This window comes from Vulpes vulpes, chromosome 9 (genome assembly GCF_048418805.1).
Source record: "Vulpes vulpes isolate BD-2025 chromosome 9, VulVul3, whole genome shotgun sequence".
In the NCBI taxonomy this organism is placed as follows: domain Eukaryota; kingdom Metazoa; phylum Chordata; class Mammalia; order Carnivora; family Canidae; genus Vulpes; species Vulpes vulpes.
Genome location: NC_132788.1, coordinates 21,537,314 through 21,549,033, shown reverse-complemented (window position 1 = coordinate 21,549,033; position 11,720 = coordinate 21,537,314). Strand labels below are relative to the sequence as shown.

Here is an 11,720-nt window from a genome sequence, read left to right as displayed (position 1 = left end):
CTTCGGCTCTTGATCTGCACCCAACAGGGTACAATCGATCTCTTCCAGGGTGGTGGCCCAAGGTCACTGTCCCCTCCCCTACAAAGAACAGGTCAAGCCAACAAAACAATCAAACCACAAAGCAAATAGTACAATTTTAATTCATCCACAAGTCAAATAGAAAGAAGGTAAAAGAGTGTTTTGCACAAACACAAGGGAGGGAGGAGTGAGGCAGGTGGGAAAGGAGGGCGGAGAAGAGGAGAAGTAAGAAAAGAGGGAGAGAAGGAAGGGGCAAGGTCAAGGAGAGAGAGAGAAAGGGCACGGGGAAGAGAGTAGATTGTGGTCCAAGTCCTGTTTTGGCCTCGTCTCTCCCCTTCTCCCCGACGCTTGGCGTGTTGACAACACCGCGTCCTGTGCCCGGACTCCCAATAGCTTGTTCTTGGACTGTGTCCCAGGTCCCCCCTCAGGGGGGCACACGGCTGTCAGCCCAGACCACACTCACATTAAATAAATTCCAATATACACTGTACAAGAAAGCCAGGCCCGTCCCTCATCTCGCCAGCCGCCCACCCCCAAAGGAAAGCCCCTCCCCAGCTCCTCTGTGCATCAGGGGACCTCCGTGGGCGGAAGAAGAAGGAATGGCTTGGCTCCAATAGGCCTGCCATGTCTATGCAGAAAGCCATCGTGGCCACTAGGGGCACCAGTGTGACACGCCTACCCCCACCCCAGGGGGGCAGGCGGGTGTGAGGAGGGAGTGGCCAGCGGCAGCAGTGCTCCCTCTGAGCCCTCTTTGTCACCCCCTGGCATCTAGAGCCCTGAGTCCCCTCGGTCCAGCTGCAGCCTGAGCAGCACAGTCTGGGGGTTGGGGTGGGGAGAGGGGTTCGTGCAAAGTGGCAAGGGAAGAAGGACTCCCCTCTGCCTTCCCCCTGAGAAGACCCACATGACCAAAGGCAAGGCAGGGGCCGGGGCGCAGGGGAGGTAACACTACAGGCAGGGGTAGAAGACGCAGGCAGGTGGCGCCCACCCTCCCTCACTCTGCAGGCGGGTGGGCCAGATTGGCCAGAACTTTGGCCTGGTCTACGGCATCGAGCAGGTTTTTGGCGTCCACGGCCAGGGTGTGGGAGGCTGTGAGCATCTGCCGCTTGCACTCCTCGCTCAGGGAGGTCACGGCATTTTGCTGGGCGAGGCGCATCTTATTGATGAGCTCTGCTAGATCCTTGTTGAGCAGTTTCTGGGTCCCCTCAATCTGTAAGAAAAGCACATGGGAGAGGCTGGGAGTCTGAGGGGCTGCAAAGTTTAAGCCTGGAGGATGGGGAAGCCATGCAGGTGTCCCCTCTGGTATTGGCTGCGGCAGTCAGAAGTTCTCTGGGTGACAGGTCTGATCCAGGCTTGGGCTGAGTCTAAGGCCCCAGTGGGCTGGTGCCAGGTCAGCAAGGACAAACATTGCAGAGCCCCGGATCCCAGCCCACCCCGTGCTAGCTCAGTTTGATGCAGCCTCACAGACCATCCCTTCACTGTTGCATCCCTCGTGCTGGCCCAAGGTTAGGGTGAGTGATCAGGGAACAAGTGCACACATTCGTCTGTTGGCTGTTTACCTTCAAATCAAGAGACCAGGGACCAGGGCTTGAGCTTTAGGGTTTTGTTTGCCACTATATCCCCAAGCCTAGCACACTACTGAGCACATCCTTGGCCCTTGAGATATTTACCGAGTGAATGACAGAGCCATTATATGGAGGGTAATGACATCTCACATCAGAAGGGACAGCTCCAGCTGGGGCTCCTCTACAGGCTGCTGCTGCCACCCAGAGAGGGGCTGGGAAATGCTGAAGCCCTCCTGCATGACCTTGTCTTGAACAGTCACAGATTATGGGGACAGCGGTGTGACGCAGCCATCACCTAGGCTATGCTGCTGACCAATGGGAGATGGTGGCTCACACAGCCTGGCAGGGGGCATCGGGTTCTTCTACTTCCACGGCTGGTTCCAGGCAGACAACCAACACAGGTTCAGAGGCGCTATTGTCAGCATTCAACTGTGTTCAGAGCCTCCTACGGCCGCGGTAACAACCCATGACAAGTGGGGTGGCTCCAAACAACACAGATTAGTCTCTTACACTCCTGGAGACCAGAAGGCTGGAATGGGCCCTATGGGGCTAATGTCAAAGGGACAGCTGGGCTATGGTCCTTCTACAGGCTCTAGGGGAGAATCTTTTCCCTGCCTTTGCCAGCTTCCAAAGGCTACTGCCTTCCTTGGCTTGTGGATCCTTCCAGCAGGGGCATTATTCCACTCTCTGCTTCTGTCATCCCATCTCCTTGTCTGACTTTTATAGGATGTCTGCTTCTGCTACTCTCTTACACTAGAACCCTTGTGTCTACATTGTACCCACTTAGATAATGCAGCATAATCTCCCCATCTCAAGATCCTTAATCACACCTGCAGAGTCCCTTTTGTCATGCATGGTAACATAGTCACTGGTCCTGGGGATCAGGCCGTGGGCATCTGTGAGGGGGCTGTTATTCTGTCCACCACAGGTGCCATCTCAGTGCAGAGCACCAAGACTTTCATTTCAGCTTTCAGTAATTGTTTCTCACTTTAAAAAGGGAGATTATTTAAATGATCAACCGAGGAAACCTTAACTGCTGTTTGGACGATCCATTCACTTTAGCCTTAGCGTGGCAGGTGATTAGATAAAGGGTCACAGGACGGGAGAAGGGAAAGGGAAAGGGAAGGTCTGTTCTTCCTTGCACATTCTCATGCATTATGAAATCACTGCAACTCTCTAAGACCTAGACTGGGAAATTCCCCCTAGGAGGCTGGTCAGATCCCCAGGCACCGACTTAGCCCCCTCTCAGTCCTGCTCAGATTTGTTGTGCAGGCCCACGTGTGGAAGGCTGGGCAGACAGAAATGAGACTGCCCATGTGGGCCTTCGGAGTCTCCTGTGTGAAGCACAGCTGGGGCAGGGGAAGGGGAGAAGTGACAACTGATGACACTGTCTGGGATGAGGACACCCACCTCTGTCCGAGAGGATGACGGCAAGGAGGGCAGGAGATCATCCACACTCCCAATGAGCTTCCGCAGGGTCAGGCCCACGTTCTGTGTGAGAAAGGGGTAGGGTGACTATCATCTCTTGCTTTTTGAGAAAGCCACGTGTCCCTGGAGAAGAGCCCTCCTGGGATGGTACCTGCCCTCCAAGACTACCTGGCACTAAATTCCCTCAGACCACTTCACACTAAAGGGAGTCCTTCTGGGATAGGCACCAGCTGGGCAGACAAGGAAGCTCAGTGCCACCCCCCCTCCACCCAGGGCCAGGATGAGCAGCTTCCACCAGCCCCGTCGATGGCTCTCACCTTCACCACCACCACGTAGCCCTCAGGAGGCAGCTGACAGAGCTCATTCTTGAGATCCAGCACAGCCCGCACTAGCTCCATGACATTGAGGTACACCAAGTCATCGGTCCGGTCCAGGTTGGCTGTGGGCTGGATGGACTGGGGGCGAAATCAAGTGGCCAGAGAGGTAGGTCATGAGTCTGGGGGATGCTGCTATTCTTTTTTGGGCAGGCACTGTTGGTGCCAACAGAGCCATCAGTCCAATCTGAAAAGACTCTTCTCCGACATAATAGTGCCCTGTCCTGGGGGTGCATCCCTCCCTTCTGCTTTCAGAGCAGTGGTTCTCAGATTAGAGTCTACCAGGGAGTCTTAAAAAAAATACTGGTGGCTGGTGTCACATCAGACCAACTAAGCCATCACCTGGGTTTGGGAGCCAGGTGGTTTTCAAAGTTCCTTGGAAGATTCTAATGGGTAGCCAAGGCTCACAACCACTGTTCCTGAGTGAGGAAATCCAGTACCTGGTCCCAGGCTATAGTCAGAACAGTATGGGTGCAGAAAGCCAAGGGGACAACTCGAGAGAGGAAGGGGGTCCCCACACTTCTGGCTCCCAGGGCTGAGTCAATGAGCTTGCCTCAGGGGTCAGGGAGGGGGCACGAGAGACAAGGAGACTAGGCTTTCCCTTGCTTTTCCATGAATTCACTGTGTGGTCTTAGATAAGGTACATCTTCTCTCTGGGCCTCAGCTATATAATGAGGATGTAGGACTAGATTATTTCTGAGGGCCTCCGAAGTCTTCACAGCCTGTGGCCTTGTGTCTTGAGGAGCCCTGATTCAAATTCATTACCAAATTTGGCACAGCCAACACATACCTGCGCGCCCAGCCGTGGTGGCTTCTGTGGGGGACCCGTGAACTCCGCTGCAAGGGGGAGGGAGAGTGAGTGTGGGGAGAGGTTTTGGCACCCTGGCCCTTCCCTTCATACCTGCTGATAATCAAGCTAACCCCCTCTCCTCTGCTACCGGGAGACCCAGGGAAACCAAGGTGAAAGGTGTTTCCAGGAAGGTGGCTGGGAAAATAATCTCTGGTCTCCCTGGTACTCCCATAGTCAAGCACTGAGATCCATTTGATAGAAAGAAGGAGCCAAAGTTGCAGTAGAGACGGAATGATTATAGCAGTTGTTCCAGGTTCTGCTGGGTGCACACTGGCCCCTGAGCACACACTCTGGCCTTGACATTCATGGGGAAGAAACTTCACTCTATGAATCGGTAGGTGGCCATGGAGCCCCTGCCCTGGTGATTAAAGCAGCTAATAGGGTAGGTTTGTGAGGAATCCCTAATGGTCTACTTTGAGCATTTGGGGGTTAGGAAGTGAAACAGCAAAGGAATTCACCCCACACTTTGAAAAGCAAAGACATGTCTGAACCCTGTGCAGGTGCTGGGAGAGTGAGCTGGAATGGAAGCCAGAAAACTGGTTTTACTCTTCCTTTTGCCACCAGATAGCTGTGTGACCCGAGGCAGCTCATTTACACTCCTGGCCCTTACTTTTCTTCTGTTAAATCTGAGGGTTAGCTCAGACGGGATCCTGGAGCCAGACTGCCTGGGCTCAAATCAGAGCTCTACTATTACTAGCTGTGTGACTTTGGATAAGTTACTTCACCTTTCTGAACCTTGGTTTCATGTCCTTTGTAAAATGGACACAATGATTCATTGTACCTATCTGATGGAGTTGCTGTGAGGGTAGAGCTGACATTTGCAAGCAACGTGGGCCTGTGCTTGGCTAGTGTTAGGTTTCCTGTGACTACTGTCATTGTCATTGGTTGCTGTCATTGTCATCATTGACATCATCATCATCACCACCATCATCAGCCTCACCCTCCCTAGGATGATGTTGATGATGAGCCTGGCTCACTGCTGGCTCTTTTTGCTCCTCCTCCAGCAGAAGCTTCTGGAAAGACCCTGTGGCCTCAGCTGCCCCTCCCTCTCTCTTCCATCCCCTGGGGCTTAGGGAAGATAGGCATCAGTTGGGAAAGTCAGGCAGAGCTACTGTCCCCCACAGAGTGTCTCCAACCGAGTGAGGGGGAGAGAGGAAGGAAGAACTGTCAAGACCTCCAAATAAATGCAAGAGGAGATCCACTGAAGTGAGGGCTGAGGACCCCGGCAAGAGGGAGAGAAAAGAGCAGGCTGAGGTAGGGAGAGGGTGGGGGTGGTAGATGGAGCAGAGGGTAAATCTCAATTCCCAAAAGGGCCCTCTCTGCACGCTCTGAACTGAAACAGGCAGAGTGTCTTAAGATGACAGACAGACTGTGCAGCTCCCTGCAACGGGCATCGAGCACGGATGGTGGCTCCGCACAGGATGTCAGACAGAAGCTCACTCCAAAAGGAAGGGCGTGAACACTTACTGTAGCCAGCCTCCTTCTCTGGGGTCTGGAAGGGAGGAAAGAGAACATATCACCAATGCAGCTCTGGGGACAGCCCCCTCCCCTCCTTGACCTGTTCTCCACACCCTTGACTCAGAGGTCAGAGGTCAGGGGGACACCAGGAAGCTCCCATCTCAGGGCTGAAGGGCCCTGTGGCAGAGGGAGGATGCCCTGTGGGTGTAGATCAAGTGGGAGCTGAGGAATCAGGGATGGAGCTTGAGAGCTTCATGGAGATCAAAGGAAAGGGAGAAGTCAAGCTCCCAGAGGGAGAGGCCAAAGGCAAGGATGGGCAGGCAGGGGGCCTGGGGCTGGGGTCCCGCTGTCTCCAATGCCTTCCCAGGCCTTCACTTTAAGTCAGAGACATCTCCTGGTGACTTACCAGTGGGGACTTATCGTTCATGTACAACATGGGGTCCTGCATAGGAGGAAATAAATGCAAATGACTTAGGATTCTAGAACTGAAAACCCTAAAGATGCTTAGGGAGCATCCGCTCTCTTCAGTGGAGGAGGCAAGAGGACACAAATGCATGTAGTTGTGCAGATATCTCTCCCATTCAAGCATTTTTTATCAAAATGTGTTCAGCAGTGCTGCAGGGAGTGGAGTCCCCTCCCACCCAGGCTCAGTGGCTGCTCACCAAGGATTTCTCCTCCTGCCTCAGCCACTGGTAATCTTCCACCATCTGCTTCTGCTGCTTGTCCAGGATCTGTCTCATCTTGAGCCTCTCAGCCTCCCATAGCTGCTGAGCTTCTTCTCGGCTGCTGGGTCGGATGAAGTCCTCCTCCTGAGAGGACAGCAGGGAGAGAGGAGGGGACACAATGAGTCCAGTGCCCAGACCCGGAAAGGGCAGTCCTCTGAAGAGCCTGTGCGAGCCACGAGCCTTGGCCTCACCAGCTGCTTCTTTTCTTGTAAGATTGTTCTTAAATCCACAGTCGTATATGCAGACAGTTGTTGGGTCTGTCAACCCTGAGCATCTGGCTGTGTTGCTGTCAAACCCGAGAGCACAGCTTTGAATATGCACTGTAGTTAAGCAATTACATGATCTGCTCATACAACTTCATTTTCAAATTACTGCCCTAATATTATTTTCTCAGTTGGCATTTGTCATGGTTGCTGTCACTTAATAAATTTCAAAATGCAAAGCCAGCCCTCCTGGAAGCCTTGGGTCCTTATGGCCATCTGAACACCATGGCAAGGGGTCTGGGAGCTTTGAAGGGCTGTGGTGCTACCTCTAACCTCACCATTGTGCAGTCCCAAAAAGGTGTCCACAGAGGAATGCAGGCGGAGGGAAGGAGTGACAGTATGCACACCCATGTGATTGTGCCTTTTTATGACAATATACTCTTCATTAAGCTAAGAACTTGGGTTATTTAACCAAAGGCTAAAAGAAATGCATGAGCTAAGAGAAAGTGATGAACGAGACTTAAATAATGGATCTATGGATGTGCAGTAACTCCCTAACTTTATTAATCTAACTTTATTAACCTCCTTTAACTCATTTATAGGGTATTGGAACCATAGTTTTACCTGCGAGTTCTTAAACAGAAGGTGTTACATGTTTTCTTACTACTTCTTTTCCTCTAGTCCTCCCCAGAGTTCATTTATATCATTATCTGCTCCATCCCTTCAAACTTTTCTGCTGCACACGATCGCCTTGGCCTCCTGGACTCATGAGTGCTATTATTGTTCTTTTGGTTGCATAAAGCCCAGGATGGCCTTTGTCAGGGGCAGCACCTTTCTATGACACCCAAACCAGCAGCCTCTTTAGATCTTTGCTTTTAAAGTGGCCATTTTACATACAAGTCACTTGCATAGTGCATAGAATGCTAAAAATTATTCTCTATCTACTTTAGCAAGTCATAATCTCTGCCAAGCCTCTAAAAAAGATTTCCTCACCAAACTGTTTAAAACACACTGGAATATAACAACACAGTTTCAAATTAGTTATATTGGTCTGTTTCTCCTAGTGCTCACTGAGCTTCAATCAGGGATCTCAATTTCTAACAATACATCCCCCCGCAAGTTAGATTTCTTGCTGCAATATTCTTTGTTACTCTACTCAACACTTACTTATTAAAGAGCTACCATGTGGCAGGCATAGGGCTGGGTGCTGGGAGGGCAGTAATGGTAAAATATGCAATGTCCCTGTTCTCATAGGGTGAAGTAAAAGCAACAGTTAGACTGGGTTTCTCAACCTCAGCACCATTAACATGTGGGGCCAGATAATTCTTTATTGGAGAAGATTTCCTGTAAGTCGTAGTATGCTCAGCAGCAAGTGCACACATTAGATGCCTTTAGCATCTCTCCAGTTGTAATAAAATGCCTCCAGACATCTCCAAATGTCCCCTCGGAGGCAAGATCATCTCAGCTGAAGGCTACTGAGTTATTTTAAGAAAATGAGTTTCAGGATGTAAGAGTATTTTACAATCACAGAATTGATAAAATAAGGAGGATTTATTTCACAGAGCCTGATGCTCCAAAATGAGAGTATTTGAAGGTTATAAATATCTGTAGTTAAATTTCGATACTTATAAACACAGTAGTATGGCTACCCCAGGCTATTGACAACTAGCGACACACGGGAACTAAGTGTCAAATATTCTGAATATTGAGCTAGGAATCTCCAGGTGAGACTAGATTAGACTAAGAAAGACTAAATACTGGTGGAGGAAGTTAGTAGACTCAGGAAAACACGGTATAGTTTTGTAAGTGTTAAAGCAAAATTCCCACTATTCAACTGTCTAGGATGCCCTAGGTCTGATCATCATCTCACCAAATATTTCAACATGGATTGAAAATGTTTTCCTATGTCTTACAATTCCATAATACAACTCAAGAGAAAATAATGTTTTTTAAAAATTGATTACTTTAGGGCTTGTCTACAAGGTGCCTCAGATACTCTTACCAGGCAATGGATAATTACATTGCTGGTCACTTTTAAAAAGGAATCAGGCTCTTGTGGTGTCCTAAAATGATTATTGCAAGCTGTGGCTTCTTGCATAATTTGACTACCCCTTCCCATCTTGCCAGCCTTATTTCTACCTCCAAATGCATCCTCCTGTGTTCTAGCCAAACAGCTCCTGCACTTGCCCTGTGGCTTCCCATCACTCAGTCTTGGTTCCTACTGATGTCTCTGCTTCTTTTATCCCTCACACCCCAGTTTCTTCCTGTCTAAATCTTCCCCATCCTTCGAGGCCCAGCTGAAAAAAAGAAGCTGGAAAGAGCTGTTCTTCATCTGAACTACCACTGTACCTTTGCATTACCTCTGTGTGCCACTCACAGCTTTAAGTTTGCATTACAGATAGGTGTGCACCTGCCCTATTCCTTCTGGCTGCTGGAAGCTCACTGAGAGCAGAACCTCCCCTCACCCGCCCTGTTCTCCCTTCAGCACCTAGGACAGTGCCTGGCAAAAGCATTCCTGCCCAAGGTAGTCCTTGACTTTTAGTATTATTTTAAACCTCAATTGTGAGGTCTTCAAGAGGGAGATTGCTGCCATCCTGACTCTTGTGTGGAATGCAAGATTCCCAGATGCGTCAGACAAGAGAGTCAGTCAGTAGAAAAATTGTTTTTGTGTGGAAACCATCTCTGATTTTTGCTAAATGCTTTCAGATGCTTTGCAGGAAGCCTATTATACTTTTCCAGCATTCTTTCTACCTGAAAGAAGTTCTCTCAGTCTTTCTGATGGATATCATAAAATGGATTTTATGTTTTTACTTTTTTTGTTGTTGTTTACTTAAAGAAACATTCATCATATTCTTTTAGGCAGACCTCCCTTACAGCAAGTACTTCTAAATCTCTGACACAAAAGGTCTTTTTTTCCCTGCTGCACAGTATGTCTTTATGGAACTGAACAAAGTCCTTATGGTGAAGCAGAGATTAGACAAAGGCAGTGGCACCCCGGAAACGTACAAAATAGCTTTTATCTAAAAGGGCACATTTTAAAGCAAAACTCACTAAAACTCAATTATGAATGGAGTCAACGACAGGAAGGTGGAGGAACTGAATGTTGCCTAAATTATAGTGTATACTTAAAAATGCAGTTTTATTATTGTTAAGTATATGTTAAGATATAAATTGGTTAAGTTTATTTAAAAGAGGAAAATTAGCTAGGTCAGGGGAATATTTAGTCCACAATAGATCTTGCTGCCTAGAATTCTAAGTTACCTTATGCATTTTAAATTTTTTCTATTTTTTTTTAATTTTTATTTATTTATGATAGTCACAGAGAGATAGAGAGAGAGGCAGAGACACAGGCAGAGGGAGAAGCAGGCTCCATGCACCGGGAGCCCGACGTGGGATTCGATCCCGGGTCTCCAGGATCGCGCCCTGGGCCAAAGGCAGGCGCCAAACCGCTGCGCCACCCAGGGATCCCCTTAAATTTTTTCTAAATTAAAAATAATGGTACAGAATATATCAACATAACTTTCCTATATTTTTCAAATCTATTGTAATAAATATGCAGTTTTTCTAAAAACTTTGTCATGTATACTGAGCCTGAAATATCATGCATGTATATGAAGTTAGAACTAAAATAAATGCATTTGGTTTGTTTTGTCACATACCAAGACTCCATTCAGTAAAATAAATCAAATATTCATGTAGCTGACCATAGCTCCATTGAAGGAGAAGATGGGTGCTGAGAAGTGACAAGTAGTATCTCTTTTACAAGTAAATCTGCCTTAAAAAAAAAAAAAAGACTTGACAATTAGAAACTGTCCATGAATTACTCAGGGTCTCCCTGGCAGTTACACAAAGACGTGACTGGGAAGGTGGTGGCTTAGCTCCACACTAACCCCCAAGCTCCTTCCCATACAACATCAACTTTTACAAAAGCAGCAGAAGTGCAGCCACAAGGAAACCTATCTTTTGACTGAGGAGAGATTTAGCAATTGAAGCAATCAGGTAGGAAGGGCAGAACCAAACAGAGCCTCCAGGATCTTTTAATTTCTGGCACCATCAGGCTTGGTTGCCCTCTGCCCACAAGACACTGCACTACCCCCCCAGGGCTGCAGAAAGGGCCCTGAGACACAGCATCAGAATATGGGGCAGGTCCAGGTTCATCTGGTGTCCTTGGGAGAAGAGCCTGGCTTGACCCCCAGCTTCCAATGTGTTTGCAAAGGAGGGAATTACAGAGCCCCTTGGTGGGCTGTTTGGTGCATTAAAACTTGGTACCTCCTGAGCCAGAGGATGTGGGCTTCCTAGTGTCCCAGACACCTCCCTCTAGCAGTCTCTTGAGTTTGGGCTAGGAACCAGCATGCAGAGCCCTCTTACCCGCATGCTGTGGCGCTTGAAGACATTGTGCCGGTGGAGAGGTGGGGTATGCAGCGAGTTTACAGGAGATGGATACTCCATAGGGCTGGTGAGCGTAGGTGAGCTGGCACACAGACCCTCAGGGACCTATTCAGGAGAAGCAAAGAAGCACCAGCACAGGGACAAGGCAAGAAGGTGAACAATTAGCTGCCACAAACATGAGCACAAAGAAACAATAATGGGCACCATAGGAGACACAGGACTTGCTCTTCAGGAATTAACAAAGAATGTGGTGTGGGCATTTCGTTGGTCCTGTTTGGGAGACATGCAGGGCAGCACACACAGCTCTTGGCTAGGAGTTAGTGCAGCCACTGTGGCCTCTAATTCATGACAGCCAAATACCATGACAGTCTGCATACAATGGGGTCTTCATATGTCACTGACCTACTGAGTCCATGCCTCATCCTTCAGGACTCTTCAGAAAAGAGTTTTATTTCATAAGCATGTCACAAACTGACAGATATGATTAGCCCACAGAAATGTTTGTGTGTTTGTATTTAATCACTATGTTAAGCATCACAAAAAGATATGATTCTTTTTAGGAATATTGCTTCTATCTTCTGTATCAAGGTTTTTTTCTTCACACAAGGATTTATCTGTTAGTTCTTAGCATTGTTTTGGTACTGGAGCATTTTCTTGAGAAACATATGACCGTGGGACACCACCATTCTGTAAGGAGTACCAGATAAACAGAC

At 48.6% G+C, this 11,720-nt stretch overlaps 1 protein-coding gene across 3 annotated transcripts in view; it reads right to left on the bottom strand.

The window, feature by feature from the left end:
* Positions 1–121: 121 nt before the first annotated feature.
* Positions 122–11,720, bottom strand: part of PTK2B (protein tyrosine kinase 2 beta) — a 138,786-nt gene continuing 127,187 nt past the window's right edge. For all 3 annotated transcript variants that reach the window (XM_072719531.1, XM_026007887.2, XM_072719530.1), the window contains exons 24-31: positions 10,987–11,112; positions 6,353–6,499; positions 6,097–6,132; positions 5,700–5,724; positions 4,173–4,219; positions 3,326–3,463; positions 2,991–3,071; positions 122–1,225 (exon numbers count right to left, since the gene is read on the bottom strand). In XM_072719531.1, the coding sequence (XP_072575632.1) occupies positions 1,010–1,225; positions 2,991–3,071; positions 3,326–3,463; positions 4,173–4,219; positions 5,700–5,724; positions 6,097–6,132; positions 6,353–6,499; positions 10,987–11,112 (816 nt within the window). In that variant the 3' untranslated portion in view covers positions 122–1,009. The remainder of the gene's footprint in view (positions 1,226–2,990; positions 3,072–3,325; positions 3,464–4,172; positions 4,220–5,699; positions 5,725–6,096; positions 6,133–6,352; positions 6,500–10,986; positions 11,113–11,720) is intronic.